We start from the raw sequence: 23,624 nt of genomic DNA, 5'->3' as shown, positions 1-23,624 counted from the left end.
CTGTAATTGCACTGCCAGCCACCCTTTGGGAGTCTGAACTTGAATAAATGTTATATACCTCTGCAGAGTCTGTCAGAGAACTTAAATTGCTTGGTGACCAATAAAATAATAAAATTATCCTAATTTTATTCCCTTTCCTTAGAGGATTGAGATTTTATATATTATAGTTTATGTATTATAGCTTCCTAACTTAGGGCCAGTTGGCAACTTCAGATTCTTTAGCATGCCAGTGCAACTAGAATTAAAACTTAATAGAAAAAAAACCACAGAAACCTAATAGGCTGACAACACGACAAGCGAATTCACTGCCCTCTGCTTCCCTACATGGGACATGACTCCCAGGAGTGTAAACCTCCGTGGCAGTGTGGGACAGAAATCTTAGAATAATCTGGGGCTCAGCTTCAAGGGATTGAGAAAACCTTCTTGACCACAAGGGAGAAGAGAGAAATGAGACAAAATGTCAGTGGCTGAGAGATTTCAGACAGAGTCAAGAGGTTATCCTGGGGGTTATTTTTATGCATTATATAGATATCCCTTTTAGTTTATGGTGTATTAGAGTGGCTAGAGGTAAGTACCTGAAACTGTAGAGCTGTGTTCCAGTAGCCACGTTTCTTGAAGATGATTGTATAATGATACAGCTTTTGCAGTGTGACTGTGTGATAGTGAAAACCTTGTGTCTCATGCTCCTTTTATCCAGGATATGGACAGATAAGTATAAAATATGGATAAGAAATAAATAATAGGGGAACAAAGGTTAAAATAAATTGAGTAGATTAAAATACTAGTGGTCAATGAAAGGGAGTGGTAAGGGGAATGGCATGTATGAGTTTTTGTTTTTTCTTTCTTTTGCTGGAGAGATGCAAATGTTCAAAAAAGTGATCATGGCAATGAATATAAAACTATGTGATGATATCGTGAGCCATTGATTGTAACCATGTCAAGAATGTTTGTCGAGAGGTACATGTTTGTTCGTTGTTTAAAAAAAAAAAAGAGAAAAAAACCTAATAGGCTGAACTTGCAGTCAGTCAAGAAGTATTTTTTTTTTAACTTTTGAGCATTCTGTTCTACATATATAATCAGTAATTCACAATATCATCACATAGTTGCATATTCATCATCATGATCATTTCTTGGGACATTTGCATCTATTCAGAAAAAGAAATAAAAAGAAAACAAAAAATTCATCCATACCATACCCCCACCCCTCCCCCTCACCGATCAGCAGCATTTCACTCTAAATTTATTTTAACATTTGTTCCCCCTATTATTCATCTTTATTCCATATGTTTTACTCGTCTGTTGATAAGGTAGATAAAGGGAACATCAGACACAAGGTTTTCACAGTCACAGTCACATTGTAACAGCTAATCATTATACCGTCATCTTCAAGAAACATGGCTACTGGAACACAGCTCCACATTTTCAGGCAGTTCCCTCCAGCCTCTCCACTACATCAAGTCAAGAATTATTTTGAGTGCAGTTTGTAGGAAGATACTATAAAAAGTGCTATTAACATAGCCTAAAGTGTCTTAGTTCTTCCCTATTGGATCAAGTCTCTAGGGCCGACCCTGTTTCTTCTCCCTGCAGCAATTCTTGGCCACACAATTGATTATGCAAACATCTGAGTCTGGCATTAGTGCTAAAAGTCTTCGAGGGAGAGATTCTACCCGCAAACAGGATGCTTCAGAGAAGGTGAGGAGACTGGGAAAGAATCTGTGTGCCAGTGTTCCAATTATAGAAATCTGAAGCATCCAAGGAGCCTTGTATTGCTACTTGATATTGCCAGGCTTCTATATCCAGTGGTGTACTGACACATAGGTCTTTCAGGCTTTGATAATTTATAATCAGAGGGATCTCTGCCTAATCTAGAAGTTGCATGTATTAGGAACTTTCAGGCATCTGAGTACTATCTAGGCCACTACCCAAATCCCTGGCATTCTCTTCTTAGCATGGTGGTTGTTTGCTCTCATCCAAACACTGAAGAAACCTGCCGTGACTGGAAGGCCCAGTCACAGGGGCCATACTGTGAGCTGAGTGAGTGAATTATTAATTCCTCTGGGTGAATGCTCTTAAGGTGGGGGAAATGACTTAGCTTTCAGCAATTGGGGGCCATCAGTTCCTGTTTCAGAGACAAATGGGCAGATTGCTTTTGGATCTCTTTCCTCTTGTTCTTGAGTTTTAAAATTTTGTCTTTGTGTGTATGGTGCTTGTGTCTCTGTCCTGAGGTTTGGGGTGCTTGTGGCTGAGAGTTTCCGTGGAACCTGATCAGTGTTTGTTTGTCCTCTAACAGGACAGTGTCCCCATGGGCTCTCCTGCCTTCCTTCTCTCTCTCTTTGTAAGTATTGAATGGCTCCAAGGGGTGGTGTTGCCACAAAAATTCTTAGCTCCTGCTGGGGTGGGCGGCTGAGGGAAATCCAGCATGCAGACTGTGGCAATGTCTTAAACTTCTGTTTATTCAGGTCACTGAATAAGAAACTATCTCTTCTGCATTTCTTTTCTTTCTGCATGAATGTGTGTGTGGGCTGGGTAGGGTTATTTATGAAGTTACTGAAGTAAAATAACATGTTCTTGAGGTAAAGGATCTAGGATACACCTGCCTCTCATTTCTTGATCCCACCTTTTGCCAATTCTTCTTTTACAAATAGAAGATTGCTCAATACAGCATCTGCTAGCAGGCTTTTTAAAAGTGTTTCTCATACTGCCGGATACTTAGCACATAGTTTTTATGAACTCTTTTCTCCTAAAAATAAGTTGCATGACTAATGTCTGACAACACACTCAGTGATATTTAAGCTATAAGATCTCAGTAACAATGAGCACTGCATATAGTAGCGGCTGGCGGAATTATAGAGATAAGCTTAGTAGATAGCTAGCCTGAAGACTTTTATTCTTTGCATGAAATAATGACCCTCTGACTCTGTGTTGCTCATTATGGGCCAGTGAGCCATGATGTAATGGAAGAACATCATGCTAGAAAATGAAAATGTCGAGCTCGTTAGATAATCTCTTGGGGTCTTGTTTTCCTTATTGGTTTGATGAAGCTAATATAATTAGGAACCTGTCCAGCCTACCTCACAGGGATGTTGTGAGGATAAAATGAGATAATAGGTGTGAAAATGGCTTGGAAAAAATTAAAATGTTACCCAAATGCAAGATGGTATTGTATTCTTACTGTTGCCTCACAGGCAACTTGTGTTCTTGAACTCTAAAAATTTGAGTCCTTGCATATTAGAAATGTCAAAATGGCCTGGCCCAGTCAAAGTGTTCACTAGTTCATCTTGCCTGCAGGCCTCTCGCCTGTACCATGGACAGAACACTATAATCTCTGTTCTTATTGGCCTGCAACAGTACTCTGGATCCCCAAGCAGTTTGCTGGCTGTTATCAGGCTGGTTAATAGGATCTAACTTTTATCTATTGAAGACAGCAAAGTATTGCACAAGAGGAAGGAGCTGGGCTGCAGGGAGAGAACAGCAGATGGAAAGAAGCCTTCTGATTGTCCTGATCTCAAGGAAAACAACTGTCAGGAGGTGCTAGGGAACTAGTGCCAGGGTCAGTCTGCAGGAAAGGCCTTTCTTATAGGGACCAACAGCTGGACAGGTATGTTAGCCAAGAATCTCACTATCTGCTGCTCTTTCTGATTCTCCCACTTTTCTTTTACTCTTCCTTTTCCTTTTCACATGATTTGGGGCCTGGGTGGGATGACTAATAGTCATTCTGTGGGTCCCCAGGTGAATTCCAGCGACCTCTGTGGTGGGCATGAGCAAGATTCTCTGTCTTACATTTCCTTTCACAAACTACCAGGTGCTCTTTAGCCATTCTATGGAAAGACAGAAATATACCCTTTATCCTCCTGAACTTTCTGTTTCTCTCCCCTCACCCCAAGAAACCAAATCCCCAGTATTCTTCATGTACACTTTCTCTCCTAACATCCTATCTCACTCATATTCCCTTTCTTTGTCTGCCTGTCATCCAGGATGGGGGAACCAGGGGGCGCCGCTGTGCCATTGAAGCTGATATGAAAATGAAAAAGTGAAGCTTCAAAGTACTTGAGCTGAACCTGAAAAAGAAGTAAACAAGATAAAGCTTGGGCTTGTGGGCCCAGTTCCAGAAGTGGAAGTTACCGAAGAGGGGGCGAGCCTGGGCCTGTGACATGAGCTAGGAAAATCTCTCTCAGAGAGTTGAAGTAGCCCGGTTGCCTGTTTTAGGGCAAAAATAATGGGCTGTATTAATGTCCCAATGTGTAGCTAGCAGATTGTGGCTAATTTGTACTGTCTTGTGAAGTGTACAGACTTTTTAAGAAACTTGTGAAGTGTGTATGTGTACAATAAACTGTGCAAGAAAAGAAAACTAGGCTTTGATGCGTTCTTTGTGTGTGTGTTGTGTGTGTTTGATTTACCTTGTGGTTTCTTCTGCACAATAACTATCATCACTTTTGAGAATGAGATTGTAATAAGGAAAGTCTTATAATATGGACCTGTCCTACTGTAGGTGGTAGAATGTAAGTAATCAATAATTAATTTGTAATGAATATTTTAAAATGTTTCATTATACAATAAAGACTACCCTGTGCAACATTTCTTGAGTGTTTGAGAAAACAACATTTTCAAAGTTCTATTCATGGCATTGTTTAAAGAAGACTAATGCATGGATATTGTTAGCATTGACCTTTACCTGAGTAGCATTTGTCCCACTTAATTCCATCTCTGAAGATGGTATTTCTAGGACAGTATATTACTATTTTTTGCCCCGCTGAGTTGAACTCTTGTATATGTTGAAGTTCTTAGCATTGCTATTTGAAGGCTAAACTCAGTTTGAGTTATATCTAATTTATCACCTGAGTTCTATCCTGACTTTTGTAAGTGAAAAACTAAAACAAAAAAAGAACTCAGTAAATTTTTATTATAAAAAGATGGAGAGTAATAGGGTGTTGTCTAGTACTTTGAGTCTTAAGAAAGATGGGATTAAGGAAGATATGATTAGAAGTCATAGGTCTTTTGCCTTAAATAGAGCTATTTATAAAGCTTCTTAGAATGCTAAGAAAGTAGAAGATAGTCTGTGAGGTGATGAAAAGTTCAATTTGTTTAGGTGTTAGGAAATGAAATGACTAGAGTGCATTTCCAAAGCAATCCACAAAAAGGAATGTGATGGAAGCATAGAAGCACTAGAAGTTGAAAAAGTTTGCAGAGAAAGTGGGCAGTAAAGGATGTAGGTTTTGAGTTGGTTGGGATTATGAGGAGCTTAGCAACCTGAATTGAAAGCATAGGCATCTATGATGGGGGCAATAAGGAGATAAATACATTTATAACTCAGGGATCATACTGGAAATGATGAGGTACAGGTACCAGGTCAAAAGAACAAAATAGGCCAACTTACAGAGGATTTAGAGTAGCAGATGGAGAAATTTATATTTGAACTGATAGCGGTTCTAAGACTTTGAGTAGGGAGACTATATTTGTTGAGAGCAAGTTGGATTGAAGATGGAGAAACCAACCAGGAGGCTGTAGCATTTGTTAAAAAACAACGGGTGGGTAATGAGAAAAATTGTGAAAATAAATTTGGGAAGAGGACTTCTTTACTGAATACCAGATGAGTCAAAACAGGATTGTGAGTTCTATAGACTTAAGGAAAACCTAGTGTTGGTGGAGATGAGGAAATTTGGAAGAGGAAATGTCTTTGGAGATTCGTAGGAAAAAGGGTGATTTTAGTTTAGAAATGTTACGTTGAAGCAAATGGCAGAGTTGAAGGTAGCTGACCTTTGGATAAATGGAGAAATGAACTCAGAGGGCATATTAAGAGGTAAAGATAGATTTGAGAGTCATCCCAGTAGGCATCAATATCAAAACCTGGAAGTATATACATTTTTTGAGGAAATATAAGTAAGGAAGCAGCTAAATAGAAGACAGGATTTTAAAAGTTTAATTGTGAAAGGGAGGAGACAATGGGATAAGAACCAGGATAGTGTAGTGTAATAAAAGTAAGGGAAGATATTTTTAAAACTTGATGTTTCTGCTCTTTTTCTAAGAAATGACAGTTGAATAGGTTAAAGAAATGTGTGTACACTGAGGAAACTCTCTTGTCCCTTCAAATTTACTGTCTTGCAATTGAGTATTGCGTGTAAGGGTGATTTAGGGAAGAAGAGTTCTGTTAACCTAGTATTGCTCTGGTTCTTTTCCTTCTGGAGTGAGTATGAGGAAATCCCAATAAAAATAAATAATTTTGGGGTAGTATCTATTATACTGAGTGTTGTGGGGCTTTTTCTCTTTGTAATGATGAGTAGAAAGAAATTTCTGCTTCCTTATTTTTCTACTGAACTTGGAAGATACAAATGCCTAAAGAATGGCAATTTGAATGAATTTAATACATTCTTTTTCTGTGTTTACAGATGGGGCGTAAGTGGGTTTGGTTGGACTCTGAACAAGATTATCCCAATGACTCTGAATTGAGCAACGACTGCAGGTCCCTCTTCAGCTCGTGGGACTCTAGTCTGGATCTTGATGTGGGCAGCTGGAGGGAAACTGAGGAGCCAGGGACTGAGGAACTAGATGAAAGCAGCCTGGGGAAAGAACCTAGTGAGCTGCTTGTGGGGGACGGAGGCAGTGAGGAATCTCAGGAAGAGTCAGAGCAAGTCAGCCACCAGAACCTTCTACACTTTCTCTCTGAGGTAATGGTGAGCCATTATTTCCAATAGTTGGAAGAGCCTCAACTTTCTTAGAAAGCTTACCTTTCCATGTTTCTACCACTCTTAAATCCAGTCTGCTAGAATAAAGCTTCACAGTGGCAGGAACTAAGCTCATAGTTGTGTCCCCAGCACTTAGTGCTGGCACAGAATATGCACCAAATATGTACTGTTTGAGCATTCTAAAACCTCAGTTGTTAAGGGCCTGAGTCATAGGAATTAGAATTTCTGTATGGAGGATTGCCTTATAAGTATCTTTGGAAAATATTATTTTAGAGTCATGGTACGTTATGCTTGCTCAAACTCCCCTTGTGTTTTAATAATTGATGGCAGTATTTTTAAATGTCCTTATTACTCTGGTTAAGGGCTGAGAACCAGAGATAGACAATTAGAGATTTATATTTATGTTGCAACTGAATACATTCAGGAGAACCTAGATCAAGCTTGGGCAATATACAGTTCAAAGTGTTGCCAGTTTTCTCTGCCTTGTCTGTGACAATATTTTCAACGATTCTCCAGACAGCCACTTCTAATTGATCAGATTAACCTTTGAGATAAAAAATTAGAACATAGCTCTTTGAAAAAGCAAGTACCATATCTATCTTTTTCACTGTCCAGTCTCTAGTCCAGTGCCAAGTGTTTAAAGGAAATTTGATAAATTTTAAATGACTAATGAATGAATTAAACCTATTTGCCCTCTCATATTTAGTCACAGTGGCAATTTAAGCATGTGGCATTGTTGATATGTAGATGATTTCCACTGGTGCTTCTATGCATCTAACAATAAACTACCATTGCAGGTAGCTTATTTAATGGAGCCATTGTGCATTAGCAGCAAAGATACAAGTGAAGACTGCTGCCTTCCATCTGGCACTAGGCAACAAGAGGAATGGGAAATTGAAGCTGCTGAAGGAGAAGGGGAGACCTGTAGAGAGACTGAAGAGCTTTTACCTCATGTAGAACCCTTGATAGCTGAGAAGGCACTGGGAGAAAATGGAAGGCCAGAGGTGGATACAGCAATTGCTTGTGTAATTCAGGGTCTATCCATGGACAGTGAAGAGGTAAGTGAATAACGTAAACCAGCTATTCGGTTGGTTCCTCTTGAGGAGTGGTTAGAGCTTAGGCTAACTTCAGAGAATTAAACTACCTGATTCCAAATCCTGGCTTTTGCAAGAATTAGCTGCATGACCTTAGGCCTATTAGTGAACATTTTAGAATCCCAGTGTTTTCTGTAAATGGGGTAATGGCGCTGTACCTTATAGGTTTGCTGTGAGATTTAAATGACATAATTCTTATAAAGCACTTGGCATATAGCCTTTCTCTGTAAGCAATCAGTAAATTTTAGAATGCCGTTATCCTTTTATTATCTGACCAACCAACCTAGTTAGCTCCACTGCCATAGGGGATCATCATGGTTTTAAAAGATTACAGCATCCAACTACAATTGAGTAAATAATGCTTTTCATTTTTTCTTGTGGTCTGTTTTTATTTCTTTTATAACTTTATATAATTGGCCTTTTCTTTTCATTTACTTTGGTGCAAATAAAATTACCATGCAGCTACTAATCTTTGTAAAGCTTCTTGTATTTCCTGGCATCCCCAGGGGGAGGCTCAACAAGAATCCAAAGAGGAAGACCAGGTTGAAGGGTATGTGTCTGAGATGGAAGACCAGCCCCCTTTAGGTGAGTGTGATGGTGCCTTCAGCATTCAGGAAACTCCCCTGGTGGATATCCTTTTCAGCCGTGCCACCTCCTCAAATCTGTAAGTACTGGTTTTTTTCCAGAGTTAGTTCATACATTTACTTTTCTTTATGGCTTTTTGAATTTGTTAATATAAACATAGGTTACTTTTATAAATTTTTTTTAAAAAGGAGATTTGAGTTGGAAACACTAAAAATAAAATTAAATACATTTTCAACATATAAATAGAAGTTTATATGCTTTCTTCTTATAAAACAAATCTGTTTCATCAACCTTGAGAATCTTTCTCATAAATAACCCTTTTCTCTAATTATTAGCTTTATTCAGGAAGCAAATTATCTCACCTTTTTATAAATAACCATGTTGCTAAAGGACACATTTTAGAATCTTAAAATTTTTTTAAAGTAAAGTGAATTACTTTTTATTAAAAAGCATAAGGTTATTTTCATTATGGTATTAAAGATAGATACAAAATCATTGAAATAGTACAGAATGAACTGTTATTTTCTTTACTACACTCCAGATCCTGGAACTACCCACATGGTCAAAGCCAATAATTATTCAAGTGTTCTTTTAAAATTATTATTAAAGAAGTTGTGGTTTTACAGAACAGCTATATATAAAATGCAAGATTCCCATACACCACCCCACCACCAACGTCTTGCATAGGTGTAGAACATTTGTTACAACTGATGATCGCACATATGTATAATGGTACTATTAAATACAGGCCATGGTATAACTTAGAGTTCATTATTTAGTGTAGTTCCATGGATTAAAATTTTTTTTCTGTTAATAATATATACAACCCAACATTTCTCCCCTCAATCATATTCAGATATATATTTCAGTGTTGTTAATTGTGCTCACAGTATTATGCTCCCATCGCTACCACCCATTACCAAAACATCTTCATTGTTCCAAATAGGAACCCTGTACATTTTAAACCTTAACTTCTCATTCCATATCCTCTTCCCTTCAGCCTTTTCTCTGGTAATTTATATTCTAGATTTTGACTCTAGAATCAGTTTATTTTGTCTCAAATCAGTGAGATCATACTATATTTGTCCTTTGGTGTCTGGCTTATTTCACTCAATGTGATGTTTTCAAGGTGCATCCATGTTGTCACACGTATCAGTACTTCATTCCTTTTATGGCTTACTAATAGTCCATTGTGTGCATACACCATATTTATTCACTCATTGAGTGATGGACACTTGGGTTGCTTCCATCTTTTGGCAATTGTGAATAATGCCACTATGAACTTCAATGTCCATATGTCTGCTCAAGTTCCTGCTTTCCATTCTTTTGGGTATAAACCTAGTAGTGAGATTGCCAGATCATATAGTAGATCTATACTTAGCTTTCTGAAGAACCACCAAACTGTGTACCACAGTGGCAACATCATTTTCCGTTCCCACCAGCAATGAATGAGTGCTCTTATATCTCTGCGTCCTCTCCATCACTTGTTATTTTCTGTTTGTTTTTTTTTTAATAGCAGCCTTTCTAATGGGGGAGAAATGGTATCTCACTGTGCTTTTGATTTGCAGTTCCCTAATAACTAGTGATGTTGACATTTTCTCAAGTTCTTTTTAGCCATTTGTATATTCTTTGGAGTAATGTCTGTTCAAGTCCCCATTTTTAAATTGGGTTGTTTGTCTTTTTGTTGTTAAGTTGAAAGATTCCTTTATATTTACTGGATATTAAACCATTATTGTATATGTGGCTTCCAAATATTTTCTCCCATTGTGTAATGTGTCTTTGTACTTTCATAATAAAGTCTACTGAGGCACAAAAGCTTTTAATTTTAATGAGGTCCCATTTAATCTATTTTTTTCTTTTGTTACTTGTGGTTTGGATATAAAGATTAAGGAACTACTGCTTAATACAGTATCTTTCAGATGCTTCCCTGTGTTTTCTTCTAGAAGTTTGATAGTTCTAGCTCTTGTATTTAGGTCTTTAATCCATTTTGAATTGATTTTTGCATATGGTATGAGGTGGAGGTCCTCAGTGTTTTCTTTCCTTTTCTTTTTCTTTTTTTGCAAATGGAGATCCAATTTTTCCCTACAACATTTGTTGAAAAGGCTATTCTTTGCTAATGAGTAGTAGTCTTTGCCACTTTGTCAAAAATTAGTTGGTCATCAATGTGGAGGTTAATGTCTGAGCTCTCTTTTCTATTCCATTAGTCTTTATCTGTCCTTATGCCAGTATCATGCTGTTTTGAGTACTGTGGCTTTGTAATAAGTTTTGACATCAGGAAGTGTGAGTCCTCAAACTTCATTCTTTTTCAAGATGGCTTTAGCTGTTTAAGGTCCCATATCCTTCCTTATAAATTTGATGATTGTCTTTTCTATTTCTGCAAAGAAGGTTCTTGGAATTATGATTGGGATTGCATTGAATCTATAAATTACTTTGAGTGGTATTGACATTTTAACAATATATAGTGTTCTAATCCATGAACATGGAATATAATTCCATTTATTTAGGTCTTTGATTTCTTTTTTTTAAAAATACTTTTATTAACAAAACAGTACACAAACACAAACATTCTTAACATACAAACATTCCATACCTGGTGTACAATCACAGTATCATCACATAGTTGTATATTAATCACCATGATCATTTCTTAGAACATTTGCATCACTTCAGAAAAAGAAATGAAAAAAAAAAAGAAAAAATTCATACATACCGTACCCCTTACCCCTCCCTCTCATGACCAGTAGTATTTCCATCTACCCAATACATTTTAACCTTTGTTCACCCTATTTTTTTTCTATACCCCTTACCACTCCCTTTCCTTGATCACTAATATTTTAATCTATTCAATTTATTTTAACATTTGTTTATTTTTATTTGATTTCTTTTAACAATGTTTTGTAGATTTTTATGTACAAGTCCTTTATATTTTTTATTTTTTTATTTTAAAATTTTTGAAAATATAACAACAAACACAAACATTTTTAACATATCATTCTGTTCTGCATGTATAATTAGTAATTCACCATGTCATTACATAGTTTGTGTATTCATCATCATGATCATTTCTTAGCACACTTGCATCAATTCAGAAAAAGAAATAAGACAACAGAAAAAAATTCATATATACCATACCCCTTACCCTGCCCTTTCATTGATCACTAGCATTTCAATCTACTAAATTTAGTTTAACATTTGTTCCTCCTATTATTTATTTTTATTCTGTATGTTTTACTTGTCTGTTGATAAGGTAGATAAAAGGAGCATCAGACACAAGGTTTTCACAATCACACGTTACATTCTGAAAGCTTTATCATTATACAGTCATCTTCAAGAAACATGGCTAATGGAACACAGCTCTACATTTTCAGGCTGTTCCTTCCAGCCTCTCCATTACATCTTGACTAACAAGGTGATATCTATTTAATGCATAAGAATAACCTCCAGGATAACCTTTTGACTCTGTTTGGAATCTCTCAGCCAATGATACTTTATTTTGTCTCATTTTCTCTTCCCCCTTTTGATTGAGAAGGTTTTCTCAATCCCTTGATGCTGAGTCCCAGCTCATTCTAGGATTTCTGTCCCACGTTGCCAGGAAGGGCCATACTCCTGGGAGTCATGTCTCACATAGACAGAGGGAGGGCAGTGAGTTTGCTTGTTGTGTTGGCTTGAGAGAGAAAGGCCACATCTGAGCAACGAAAGAGGTTCTTTTGGGGGTGATTGTTAGGCCTAATTTTAAGTAGGCTTGACCTGTTCTTTGTGGGGTTAAGTTTCATATGAACAAACCCCAAGATTGGGGGCTCAGTCTATAGCTTTGGTTGTCTGCGCTGCTTGTGAGAATATCAAGAATTCGACTTATGTTGAACTAGCCTTGCATACCTGGGATGAATCCTACTTGGTCATGGAGTATAATTCTTTTAATAGCTAGCTGTTGGATTCTATATGCAAGAATTTTGCTGAGGATTTTTGCATCTATATTCATAAAAGAGATTGGTCTGTAGTTTTCTTTTCTCATAATATCTTTGTCTGGCTTTGGTATGAGGGTGATGTTGGCTTCATAGAATGAGTTAGGTAGCTTTCCCTCCCCTTCAACTTTTTTGAAGAGTTTGAACAGGATTGGTACTAATGTTTTCTTGAATGTTTGGTGGAATTCACATGTGAAGCCATCTGGTCCTGGACTTTTCTTTTTGGGAGAAATTGAATGACTGATTCAGTTTCTTTGCTTGCGATTGGTTTGTTGAGGTCATCTATTTCTTCTCAAGTCAATGTTGATTGTTCATGCCTTTCTAGGAAATTGTCCATTGCATCTACATTGTCAAGTTTATTAGCATAAAGTTGTTCATCATATCCTCTCATTTCTTCCTTTATTTCTGTGGGATCAGTGGTTATGTCTTCTCTTCCATTTCTGATCTTTTTTATTTGCATCCTCTCTTTTCTTCTTTTTGTCAGCCTTGCTAAGGGTCCATCAATCTTGTTGATTTTCTCTTAAAACCAGCTTCTGGTTTAGTTGATTTTCTCGATTGTTTTCATGTTCTCAATTTCATTTATTTCTGCTCTAATCTTCATTATTTCTTTCCTTTTGCTTGCTTTGGGGTTAGTTTGCTGTTCTTTCTCTAGTTCTTCCAAGTGGACAGTTAATTCCTCGATTTTTGCCCTTTCTTCTTTTTTGATATAGACATCTAGGGCAATAAATTTCCCTCTTAGCACTGCCTTTGCTGTATCCCATAAATTTTGATATGTCGTGTTTTCATTTTCATTTCCCTCGAGATACTTACTGATTTCTCTTGTAATTTCTTCTTTGGCCCAATGGTTGTTTAAGAATGTGTTGTTGAGCCTCCATATATTTGTGGATTTTCTGGCGCTCTGCCGATTATTGATTTCCAACTTCATTCCTTCATGATCTGAGAAAGTGTTTTGTATGATTTCAATCTTTTTAAATTTATTGAGACTTGCTTTGTGACCCAGCATATGGTCTATCTTTGAGAATGATCCATGAGCACTTGAGAAAAAGGTGTATCCTGCTGTTGTAGGGTGTAATGTTCTATAAATGTCTGTTAAGTCTAACTCATTTATTGTATTATTCAAATTCTCTGTTTCTTTGTTGATCCTCTGTCTAGATGTTCTCTCCAATGATGAAAGTGGGGAATTGAAGTCTCCAACTATTATGGTAGATGTGTCTATTTCTCTTTTCAGTGTTTTTAGTTTGTATTTTGTAGCATTCTGGCTCAGTGCATAAATATTTCTGATTGTTATGTCATCTTGTTGGGTTGTTCCTTTTATTAATACATAGTGTCCTTCTTTGTCTCTTTTAACTGTTTTACATTTGAAGTCTAATTTGTTGGATGTGAGTATAGCTACTCCTGCTCTTTTCTGATTGTTATTTGCATGAAATAAATTTTCCCAGCCTTTCACTTTCAACCTATGTTTATCTTGAGGCTAAAATGTGTTTCCTCTAGACAGCATATAGATGGGTCCTATTTTTTAATCCATTCTGCCAGTCTATGTCTTTTGATTGGGGAGTTTAATCCATTAACATTTAGTGTCATTACTGCATGGGCAGTACTTTCTTCTACCATTTTGCATTTTGGATTTTACATGTCATGTCTAATTTTCCTTCTTTTTACCTTTACTGATAGTCTTCATTTCTATACTCTTCTCCACACCTCTCTCCCCTGTATTTTTGTATCTGTCTCTAGTGCTCCCTTTAGTATTTCTTGCAGAGCTGGTCTCTTGGTCACAAATTCTCTCAGTGAATTTTTGTCTGCAAATGTTTTAATTTCCCCCTCATTTTTGAAGGGCAGTTTTGCTGGCAGTTTTTCTCTTTTAGTATCTTAAATATATCATCCCACTGTCTTTTTGCCTCCATGGTTTCTGCTGACAAATCTATGCATAGTCTTATCGGGCTTCCATTGTGTATGATGGGCTCCTTTTCTCTTGCTGCTTTCAAAATTCTCTCTTTTTCTTTGCATCTGACATTCTGATTAATAAGTGTCTTGAAGCACGTCTATTTGAATCTGTTCTCTTTGGGGTACGCTGTACTTCTTGGATCTGTAATTTTAAATCTTTCATAAGAGTTGGGAAATTTTAAGTGATAATTTCCTCCATTAGTTTTTCTCCTCCTTTTCCCTTCTCTTCTCCTTCTGGGAGACCCACAACACGTATATTTGTGCGCTTCATATTGTCATTCAGTTCCCTGAGTCCCTGCTCATATTTTTCCATTCTTTTCCCTATATTTTCTTTTGCTTGTCAGATTTCAGATGTCCCATCTTTCAGTTCACTAATCCTAGATTCTGCCTCTTGAAATCTGACATTGTAGGCTTCCATTGTTTTTTTTCATCTCTTCTACTGTGCCTTTCATTCCCATAAGTTCTGTGATTTATTTTTTCAGACTTTTGATTTCCTCTTTTTCTTCATTCCTTGCCTTCTTTATATCCTCCCTCAATTCACTGATTTGATTTTTGATGAGGTTTTCCATGTCTTTTTGAACATTCTGAGTTAATTGTTTCAATTCCTGTGTCTCATTTCAATTGTTGGTTTGTTCCTTTTTTTAAAAAAATTATTTATTAATTAAAAAAATAAAGAAACAAAATAAAACAACATGCATAATCAGTAATTCACAGTATCTCACTTAGTTGCATGTTCATCATTTCTTAGAACATTTGCATCAATTTAGTAAAAGAAATAAAAAGACAACAGAAAAAGAAATAAAACGATAACAGAGAAAAAAAAGTTATACATACTATACCACTTACCCCTCGCTTTCATTGATCACCAGCATTTAAACTAAATTTATTTTAGCATTTGTTCCCCCTATTATTTATTTTTATTCCATATGTTCTACTCGTCTGTTGACAAGGTAGATAAAAGGAGCATTGGACACAAGGTTTTCACAATCACACAGTCACATTGCTATAGCTGTATCATTTTTCAATCATCCTCAAGAAACATGGCTACTGGAACACAGCTCTACATTTTCAGGCAGTTCCCTCCAGCCTCTCCATTACATCTTGAATAACAAGATGATATCTACTTGATACATAAGAGTAACCTCCAGGATAACCTCTCGACTCTGTTTGGAATCTCTCAGCCATTGACACTTTATCTCATTTCCCTCTTCCCCCTTTTGGTCCAGAAGGTTTTCTCAATCCCTTGATGCTAAGTCTCAGCTCATTCTAGGGTTTTTCTCAATCCCTTGATGCTGAGTCTCCGTTCATTCCAAGATTTCTGTCCTACATTGCCAGGAAGGTCCACTCCGCTGGGAGTCATGTCCCACGCAGAAAGGGGGAGGGTGGTCAGACTGCTCGTCATGTTGGCTGGAGGAAGAGGCCACATCTGAGCAACAAAAGAGGCTCTCTTGGGGGTGAGTGATTCTTAGGCCTAAATTTTAAGTAGACTTGACCTATCCTTTGCAGGGTTAAGTTTCATATGAACAAACCCCAAGACTGGGGGCTCTGCCTATAGCTTTGGTTGTCCACACTGCTTGTGAGAATATCAAGAATTCAACTTGGGGAAGTTGAACTTCTCCCCATTCTCACCACTCCCCGAAGGGGGCTTTGCAGATACTGTTCCACTCACTGATCGAATCACTCTGGGATTCATTGGGGCATCACTCTGGACAAACCAGCAAAATCTCATGTCCTACCTGAGATTTTAAGTACTTATGGCGTTCAATCAAACTACCTACATAAGTTATGTTAGGAAATGCACTAGTCAAAATATAAATTTTGTAACAAATAAACATTTTTTTGCTTTAATCTCATGCAGAAGGTGACATTTTAAAATATTAATTACCATCTATTTTCAATACCCTGCAATAATGACATTCCTTTGTTCTTCCTCATGCAAAAACATTTTTAAAATTGTACCTTGTACATTTCACTATTATTATACACTCTAGGCATTCCTAGATTATGCAATCTCAATCTTTAACATCTATCTTTCTTTCAGATTTCATTTATGTCCCCAGCCCTCCTCCCTCTATCATTCTCACATGCAGCTTCATTCAGTGTATTTTTTTGTGTGTGTTTACATTTTTTTTTATTAATTAAAAAAAATTAACAAAACATTTAGAAATCATTCCATTCTACATGTACAATCAGTAATTCTTAATATCATCACATAGTTGCATATTCATCATTTCTTAGTACAGTTGCATCGATTTAGAAAAAGAAATAAAAAGACAACAGAATAAGAATTAAAACGATAATAGAGAGAAAAAAAAACCTATACCTCACATGCAGCTTCATTCAATGTTTTAACATAATTGCATTACAATTAGGTAGTATTGTGCTGTCCATTTCTGAGTTTTTATATCCAGTCCTGTTGCACAGTTTGTATCCCTTCAGCTCCAATTACCCCTTCTCTTTTTTTTTTTTTTAATTAACGGAAAAAAAGAAATTAACCCAACATTTAGAAATCATACCATTCTACATATGCAATCAGTAATTCTTAACATCATCACATAGATGCATGATCATCGTTTCTTAGTACATTTGCATCGGTTTAGAAGAACTAGCAACGCAACAGAAAAAGATATAGAATGTTAATATAGAGAAAAAAATAAAAGTAATAATAATAGTAAAAAAAAAAAAAAACCTATAGCTCAGATGCAGCTTCATTCAGTGTTTTAACATGATTACTTTACAATTAGGTATTATTGTGCTGTCTATTTTTGAGTTTTTGTATCTAGTCCTGTTGCACAGTCTGTATCCCTTCAGCTCCAATTGCCCATTATCTTACCCTGTTTCTACCTCCTGCTGGACTCTGTTACCAATGACATATTCCACATTTATTCTCGAATGTCCGTTCACATCACTGGGACCATACAGTATTTGTCCTTTAGTTTTTGGCTAGACTCACTCAGCATAATGTTCTCTAGGTCCATCCATGTTATTACATGCTTCATAAGTTTATCCTGTCTTAAAGCTGCATAATATTCCATCGTATGTATATACCACAGTTTGTTTAGCCACTCTTCTGTTGATGGAGATTTTGGCTGTTTCCATCTCTTTGCAATTGTAAATAACGCTGCTATAAACATTGGTGTGCAAATGTCCGTTTGTGTCTTTGCCCTTAAGTCCTTTGAGTAGATTCCCAGCAATGGTATTGCTGGGTCATATGGCAATTCTGTATTCAGCTTTTTGAGGAACCGCCAAACTGCCTTCCACAGTGGTTGCACCATTTGACATTCGCACCAACAGTGGATAAGTGTGCGTCTTTCTCCACATCCTCTCCAGCACTTGTCATTTTCTGTTTTGTTGATAATGGCCATTCTGGTGGGTGTGAGATGATATCTCATTGTGGTTTTGATTTGCATTTCTCTAATGGCCAGGGACATTGAGCATCTCTTCATGTGCCTTTTGGCCATTTGTATTTCCTCTTCTGAGAGGTGTCTGTTCAAGTCTTTTTCCCATTTTGTAATTGGGTTGGCTGTCTTTTTGTTGTTGAGTTGAACAATCTCTTTATAAATTCTGGATACTAGACCTTTATCTGATATGTCATTTCCAAATATTGTCTCCCATTGTGTAGGCTGTCTTTCTACTTTCTTGATGAAGTTCTTTGATGCACAAAAGTGTTTAATTTTGAGGAGCTCCCATTTATTTATTTCCTTCTTCAGTGTTCTTGCTTTAGGTTTAAGGTCCATGAAACCGCCTCCAGTTGTAAGATTCATAAGATATCTCCCAACATTTTCCTCTAACTGTTTTATGGTCTTAGACCTAATGTTTAGATCTTTGATCCATTTTGAGTTAACTTTTGTATAGGGTGTGAGAAACGGGTCTTCTTTCATTCTTTTGCATATGGATATCCAGTTCTCTAGGCACCATTTATTGAAGAGACTGTTCTGTCCCAGGTGAGTTGGCTTGACTGCCTTATCAAAGATCAAATGTCCATAGATGAGAGGGTCTATATCTGAGCACTCTATTCGATTCCATTGGTCGATATATCTATCTTTATGCCAGTACCATGCTGTTTTGACCACTGTGGCTTCATAATATGCCTTAAAGTCAGGCAGCGTGAGACCTCCAGCTTCGTTTTTTATCCTCAAGATACTTTTCGCAATTCGGGGCTCCCTGCCCTTCCAGATAAATTTGCTTATTGGTTTTTCTGTTTCTGAAAAGTAAGTTGTTGGGATTTTGATTGGTATTGCATTGAATCTGTAAATCAATTTAGGTAGAATTGACATCTTAACTATATTTAGTCTTCCAATGCATGAACACGGTATGCCCTTCCATCTATTTAGGTCTTCTGTGATTTCTTTTAACAGTTTCTTGTAGTTTTCTTTGTATAGGTCTTTTGTCTCTTTAGTTAAATTTATTCCTAAGTATTTTATTCTTTTAGTTGCAATTGTAAATGGAATTCGTTCCTTGATTTCCCCCTCAGATTGTTCATTACTAGTGTATAGAAACACTACAGATTTTTGAATGTTGATCTTGTAACCTGCCACTTTACTGTACTCGTTTATTAGCTCTAGTAGTTTTGCTGTGGATTTTTCAGGGTTTTCGACATATAGTATCATATCATCTGCAAACAGTGATAGTTTTACTTCTTCCTTTCCTATTTTGATGCCTTATATTTCTTTTTCTTGTCTAATTGCTCTGGCTAGAACTTCCAACACAATGTTGAATAACAGTGGTGATAGTGGACATCCTTGTCTAGTTCCTGATCTTAGGGGGAAAGTTTTCAGTGTTTCCCCATTGAGGACGATATTAGCTGTGGGTTTTTCATATATTCCCTTTATCATTTTAAGGAAATTCCTTTGTATTTCTATCCTTTGAAGTGTTTTCAACAGGAAAGGATGTTGAATTTTGTCAAATGCCTTCTCTGCATCAATTGAGATGATCATGTGATTTTTCTGCTTTGATTTGTTGATATGGTGTATTACATTAATTGATTTTCTTATGTTGAACCATCCTTGCATACCTGGGATGAATCCTGGTTGGTCATCATGTATAATTCTTTTAATGTGTTGCTGGATTCGATTTGCTAGAATTTTGTTGAGGATATTTTGCATCCACATGCATTAGAGAGATTGGTCTGTAGTTTTCTTTTTTTGTAATATCTTTGCCTGGTTTTGGTATGAGGGTGATGCTTACTTCATAGAATGAATTAGGTAGCTTTCCCTCCACTTCAATTTTTTTGAAGATTTTGAGCAGGATTGGTACTAATTCTTTCTGGAATGTTCGGTAGAATTCACATGTGAAGCCGTCTGGTCCTGGACTTTTCTTTTTGGGAAGCTTTTTAATGACTGATTCAATTTCTTTACTTGTCATTGGTTTATTGAGGTCATCTATTTCTTCTTGAGTCAAAGTTGGTTGTTCATGCCTTTCTAGGAAGTTGTCCATTTCATCTACATTGTTGTATTTATTAGCATAAAGTTGTTCATAGTATCCTGTTATTACCTCCTTAATTTCTGTGGGGTCAGTGGTTTTGTCTCCTCTTCCATTTCTGATCTTATTTATTTGCATCCTCTCTTTTCTTCTTTTTGTCAATCTTGCTAAGGGCCCATCAATCTTATTGATTTTCTCATAGAACCAGCGTCTGGTTTTATTGATTTTATCAGTTGTTTTCATGTTCTCAATTTCATTTATTTCTGCTCTAATCTTTTTTTTTCTTTCTTTTTGCTTGCTTTGAGGTTAGCTTGCTGTTCTTTCTCCAGTTCTTCCAAGTGAACCGTTAATTTCTGTATTTTTGCCCTTTCTTCTTTTTTGATATAGGCATTTAGGGCAATAAATTTCCCTCTTAGCACTGCCTTTGCTGCATCCCATAAGACGTGTTTTCTATTTCATTCGCCTTGAGATATTTACTGATTTCTCTTGTAATTTCTTCCTTGACCCACTGGTTGTTTAAGAGTGTGTTGTTGAACCTCCACATATTTGTGAATTTTCTGGTGCTCTTCCTATTATTGATTTCCAACTTCATACCCTTATGATCTGAGAAAGTGTTTTGTATGATTTCAATCTTTTTAAATTTGTTGAGACTTGCTTTGTGACCTAGCATATGGTCTATCTTTGAGAATGGTCCATGAGCACTTGAGAAAAATGTGTATCCTGCTGTTGTGGGGTGTAATGTCCTATAAATATCTGTTAAGTCTAGCTCATTTATTGTAATATTCAAATTCTCTGTTTCTTTATTGATCCTCTGTCTTGATGTTCTGCCCATTGATGAGAGTGGGGAATTGAAATCTGCAACTGTTATGGTAGATGTGTGTATTTCCCTTTTCAGTGTTTGCAGTGTTTGCCTCATGTATTTTGGGACATTCTGGTTCGGTGCATAAATATTTATGATTGTTATGTCTTCATGTTGAATTGTTCCTTTTATAAGTACATATCTTTATTTGTCTCTTTTAACTGTTTTACATTTGAATCCAATTTGTTGGATAGTAGTAGTATAGCTACTCCTGCTCTTTTCTGGTTGTTATTTGCATGAAATATCTTTTCCCAACCTTTCACTTTCAACCTATGTTTATCTTTGGGTCTAAGATGTGTTTCCTGCAGACAGCATATAGACGGATCCTGTTTTTTAATCCATTCTGCCAGTCTGTGTCTTTGATTGGGGAGTTCAGTCCATTAACATTTAGTGTTATTACTGTTTGTGTAGTACTTTCCTCTACAATTTTGCCTTTTGTATTTTATATTTTATATCTAATTTTCCTTCTTCCTACACTCTTCTCCACACCTCTCTCTTCTGTCTTTTCGTATCTGCCTCTAGTACTCCCTTTAGTATTTCTTGCAGAGCTGGTCTCTTGGTCACAAATTCTCTCAGTGATTTTTTTGTCTGAAAATGTTTTAATTTCTCCCTCATTTTTGAAGGACGATTTTGCAGGGTATAGAATTCTTGGTTGGCAGTTTTTCTCTTTTAGTAGTTTAAATATATCATCCCACTGTCTTCTCGCCTCCACGGTTTCTGCTGAGAAATCTGCACATAGTCTTAATGGGCTTCCCTTGTATGTGATGGATTCCTTTTCTCTGGCTGCTTTCAAGATCCTCTCTTTCTCTTTGGCCTCTGACATTCTGAATAGTAAGTGTCTTGGAGAAGGTCTTTTTGGATCTATTTTCTTTGGGGTATGCTGCACTTCTTGGATCTGTAATTTTAGGTCTTTCGTAAGAGTTGGGAAATTTTCAGTGATAATTTCTTCCATTAGTTTTTCTCCTCCTTTTCCCTTCTCTTCTCCTTCGGAACACCCATAACACGTATATTTGTGTGCTTCATATTATCATTTAGTTCCCTGAGTCCCTGCTCATATTTTTTCCTTTTTTTCCCTATAGTTTCTGTATCTTGTTGGATTTCAGATGTTCAGTCCTCCAGTTCACTAACCCTACCCTCTGTCTCTTGAAATCTACCATTGTAGGTTTCCATTGTTTTTTTTCATCTCTTCTACTGTACATTTCATCCCCATAAGTTCCGTGATTTATTTTTTCAGACTTTCCATTTCTTCTTTTTGTTCATTCCTTACCTTCTTCATGTCCTCCCTCAATTCATTGATTTGGTTTTTGATGCGGTTTTCCATGTCTGTTCGTACATTCTGAATTAGTTCTTTCAGCTCTTGTATCTCATTTGAACTATTGGTTTGTTCCTTTGACTGGGCCATATTTTCAATTTTCCTGGTGTGATTTGTTATTTTTTGCTGTCCTCTAGACATTTAATTACCGTAATTAGTTTATTCTGGAGATTCCTTTCACTTCTCTTACCTAGGATTTTCTAGCTAGATGAATTTGTTGTCTATCTGTTCTTTGACCTTCAGTTCAGCTTTTTCCGGACCTCTAGGTTAGGTTTTGTTTAACAGAGGATAATTTTTTCGGTTCTTGTTTTCTTGTTTCTTGCCCTGCTTGTATGGTGCCTTTTCCCTTCCTACCCTTAGGAGGGTCTATGTAGGTATTATAGACTCCAGCTGGGTTTTCTCGGACTAAACTGGCCTCCTATCAGGGGTAAGGAGTCACCTGCATCTGTTTTCCCTGAGGGTGAGACCCAGCTGGTTAAAACCTTTCCTGTGAAGTCTCTGGACTCTGTTTTTCTTATCCTGCCCAGTATGTGGTGCGTCTGCCTGCGGGTCACAACAGCAAAGGATGTTGCGGCACTTTTAACTTTGGAAGACTCTCCCTGCTGGGGGCATGGTGGAGACAGAGGAGAGGTTGTAGGCTGGTTTTAATGGCTTCAAATTGCCAAGCCCTGGGGTCTGAATTCCTTGAGAGAGGGATTCCACCTGAGTTGGGCTTCACCCCTCCCCTGGGGAAGGCACAGATGGGAGACAGCCCTGAAAACAGCCCCTTTCTGCCTATGCCTGGGGCACTTGCAGCCCGAGAAGTCCCACTGCTGAAACCAGAGGCTGCCAAGTCTCCGTAGAAACACAGCCACTAAAACCTCCGTTTTCTCCTTTTCCGTGAGCCCAATGAGCGAACTCCGCCTTGAACAGGTTTAGAGTCTCTTTCCTTTCCCTCTGGGAAGCCACCTGTTGGTGAGGGATGCTAGGCGCCGGCCGCCGCGACTTGGGGAACTCATGGTTTTGGGGTGGCTTGCAGCCGGTCCAGCTGGTCCAGACTGGGTTCGTTGTGTGTCCTGTCACTGATGTGGCTCCGGGAGCTGTTCTGTACTGTTTCTGGTTATTTAGTAGTTGTTCTGGAGGACGAACTAAAATGTGCACATTGCTAAGCCACCATCTTGGCCCCTCCTCCTGGTTTGTTCCCTTGACTGGGCCATTATCTTCAATTTTCCTAGCATGAGTCGTTATGTTTTTGCTAGCGTCTAAGCATTTAATTACCTTAATTAGTTTATTTTGGAGATTGCTTTCACTTTTTTTACCTAGGGTTTTCTTGCTGGATGACTTTGTTGTCTATGTGTTCTTTGACATTCAATTCAGCTTATTCTGGACCACTAATTTAGTTTTGTTTAACAGAGCAGAATTTTTCAGTTCTTGTTTTCTTGTTTCTTGCCCTGCCTGTATGGTGCCTTTTTTCCCCCTTAGGAGGGTCTACTCAGGTATTATAGACCCCAGCCAGATTTTCCCAGCCAAACTGGCCTCCTGTCAGGAGGAAAAAGTCACCTGTGTCAGTTTTCCCAGAGGGTGAGACCCAGCAGATTGAAAGGCTTTCCTATGAAGCCTCTGGGCTCCATTTTTTTCCATCCTGCCCAGTATGTCGTGTTTTTCTGCCTAAGGTGATGTGGTACCTTTAACTTCAGCAGACTCTCCCTGCTGGGGGTGTGGTGAAGACCGAGGAGAGGTGTTAGTCAGGTTTTTTTTTTTTTTTTCACTTTTTTTTTTTAATTAATTAAA

At 37.3% G+C, this 23,624-nt stretch overlaps 1 protein-coding gene across 7 annotated transcripts in view; it reads left to right on the top strand.

Moving 5' to 3' along the window:
- BRD8 (bromodomain containing 8) overlaps positions 1-23,624 on the top strand; it is a 64,671-nt gene that overhangs the window by 14,345 nt on the left and 26,702 nt on the right. For 3 of the 7 annotated variants that reach the window (XM_077138573.1, XM_077138576.1, XM_077138575.1), the window contains 5 exons: positions 1,588-1,692; positions 2,291-2,335; positions 6,384-6,662; positions 7,478-7,738; positions 8,281-8,438. In XM_077138573.1, the coding sequence (XP_076994688.1) occupies positions 1,588-1,692; positions 2,291-2,335; positions 6,384-6,662; positions 7,478-7,738; positions 8,281-8,438 (848 nt within the window). Of the gene's footprint in view, positions 1-1,587; positions 1,693-2,290; positions 2,336-3,974; positions 4,349-6,383; positions 6,663-7,477; positions 7,739-8,280; positions 8,439-23,624 lie in introns of those variants that run through there. The other 4 variants (XM_077138577.1, XM_077138579.1, XM_077138574.1 and 1 more) reach the window with 3 other exon arrangements.

The sequence above is a fragment of the Tamandua tetradactyla genome, chromosome 20 (genome assembly GCF_023851605.1).
Source record: "Tamandua tetradactyla isolate mTamTet1 chromosome 20, mTamTet1.pri, whole genome shotgun sequence".
NCBI lineage: Eukaryota > Metazoa > Chordata > Mammalia > Pilosa > Myrmecophagidae > Tamandua > Tamandua tetradactyla.
This window is presented reverse-complemented; position numbering and strand designations above follow the sequence as displayed.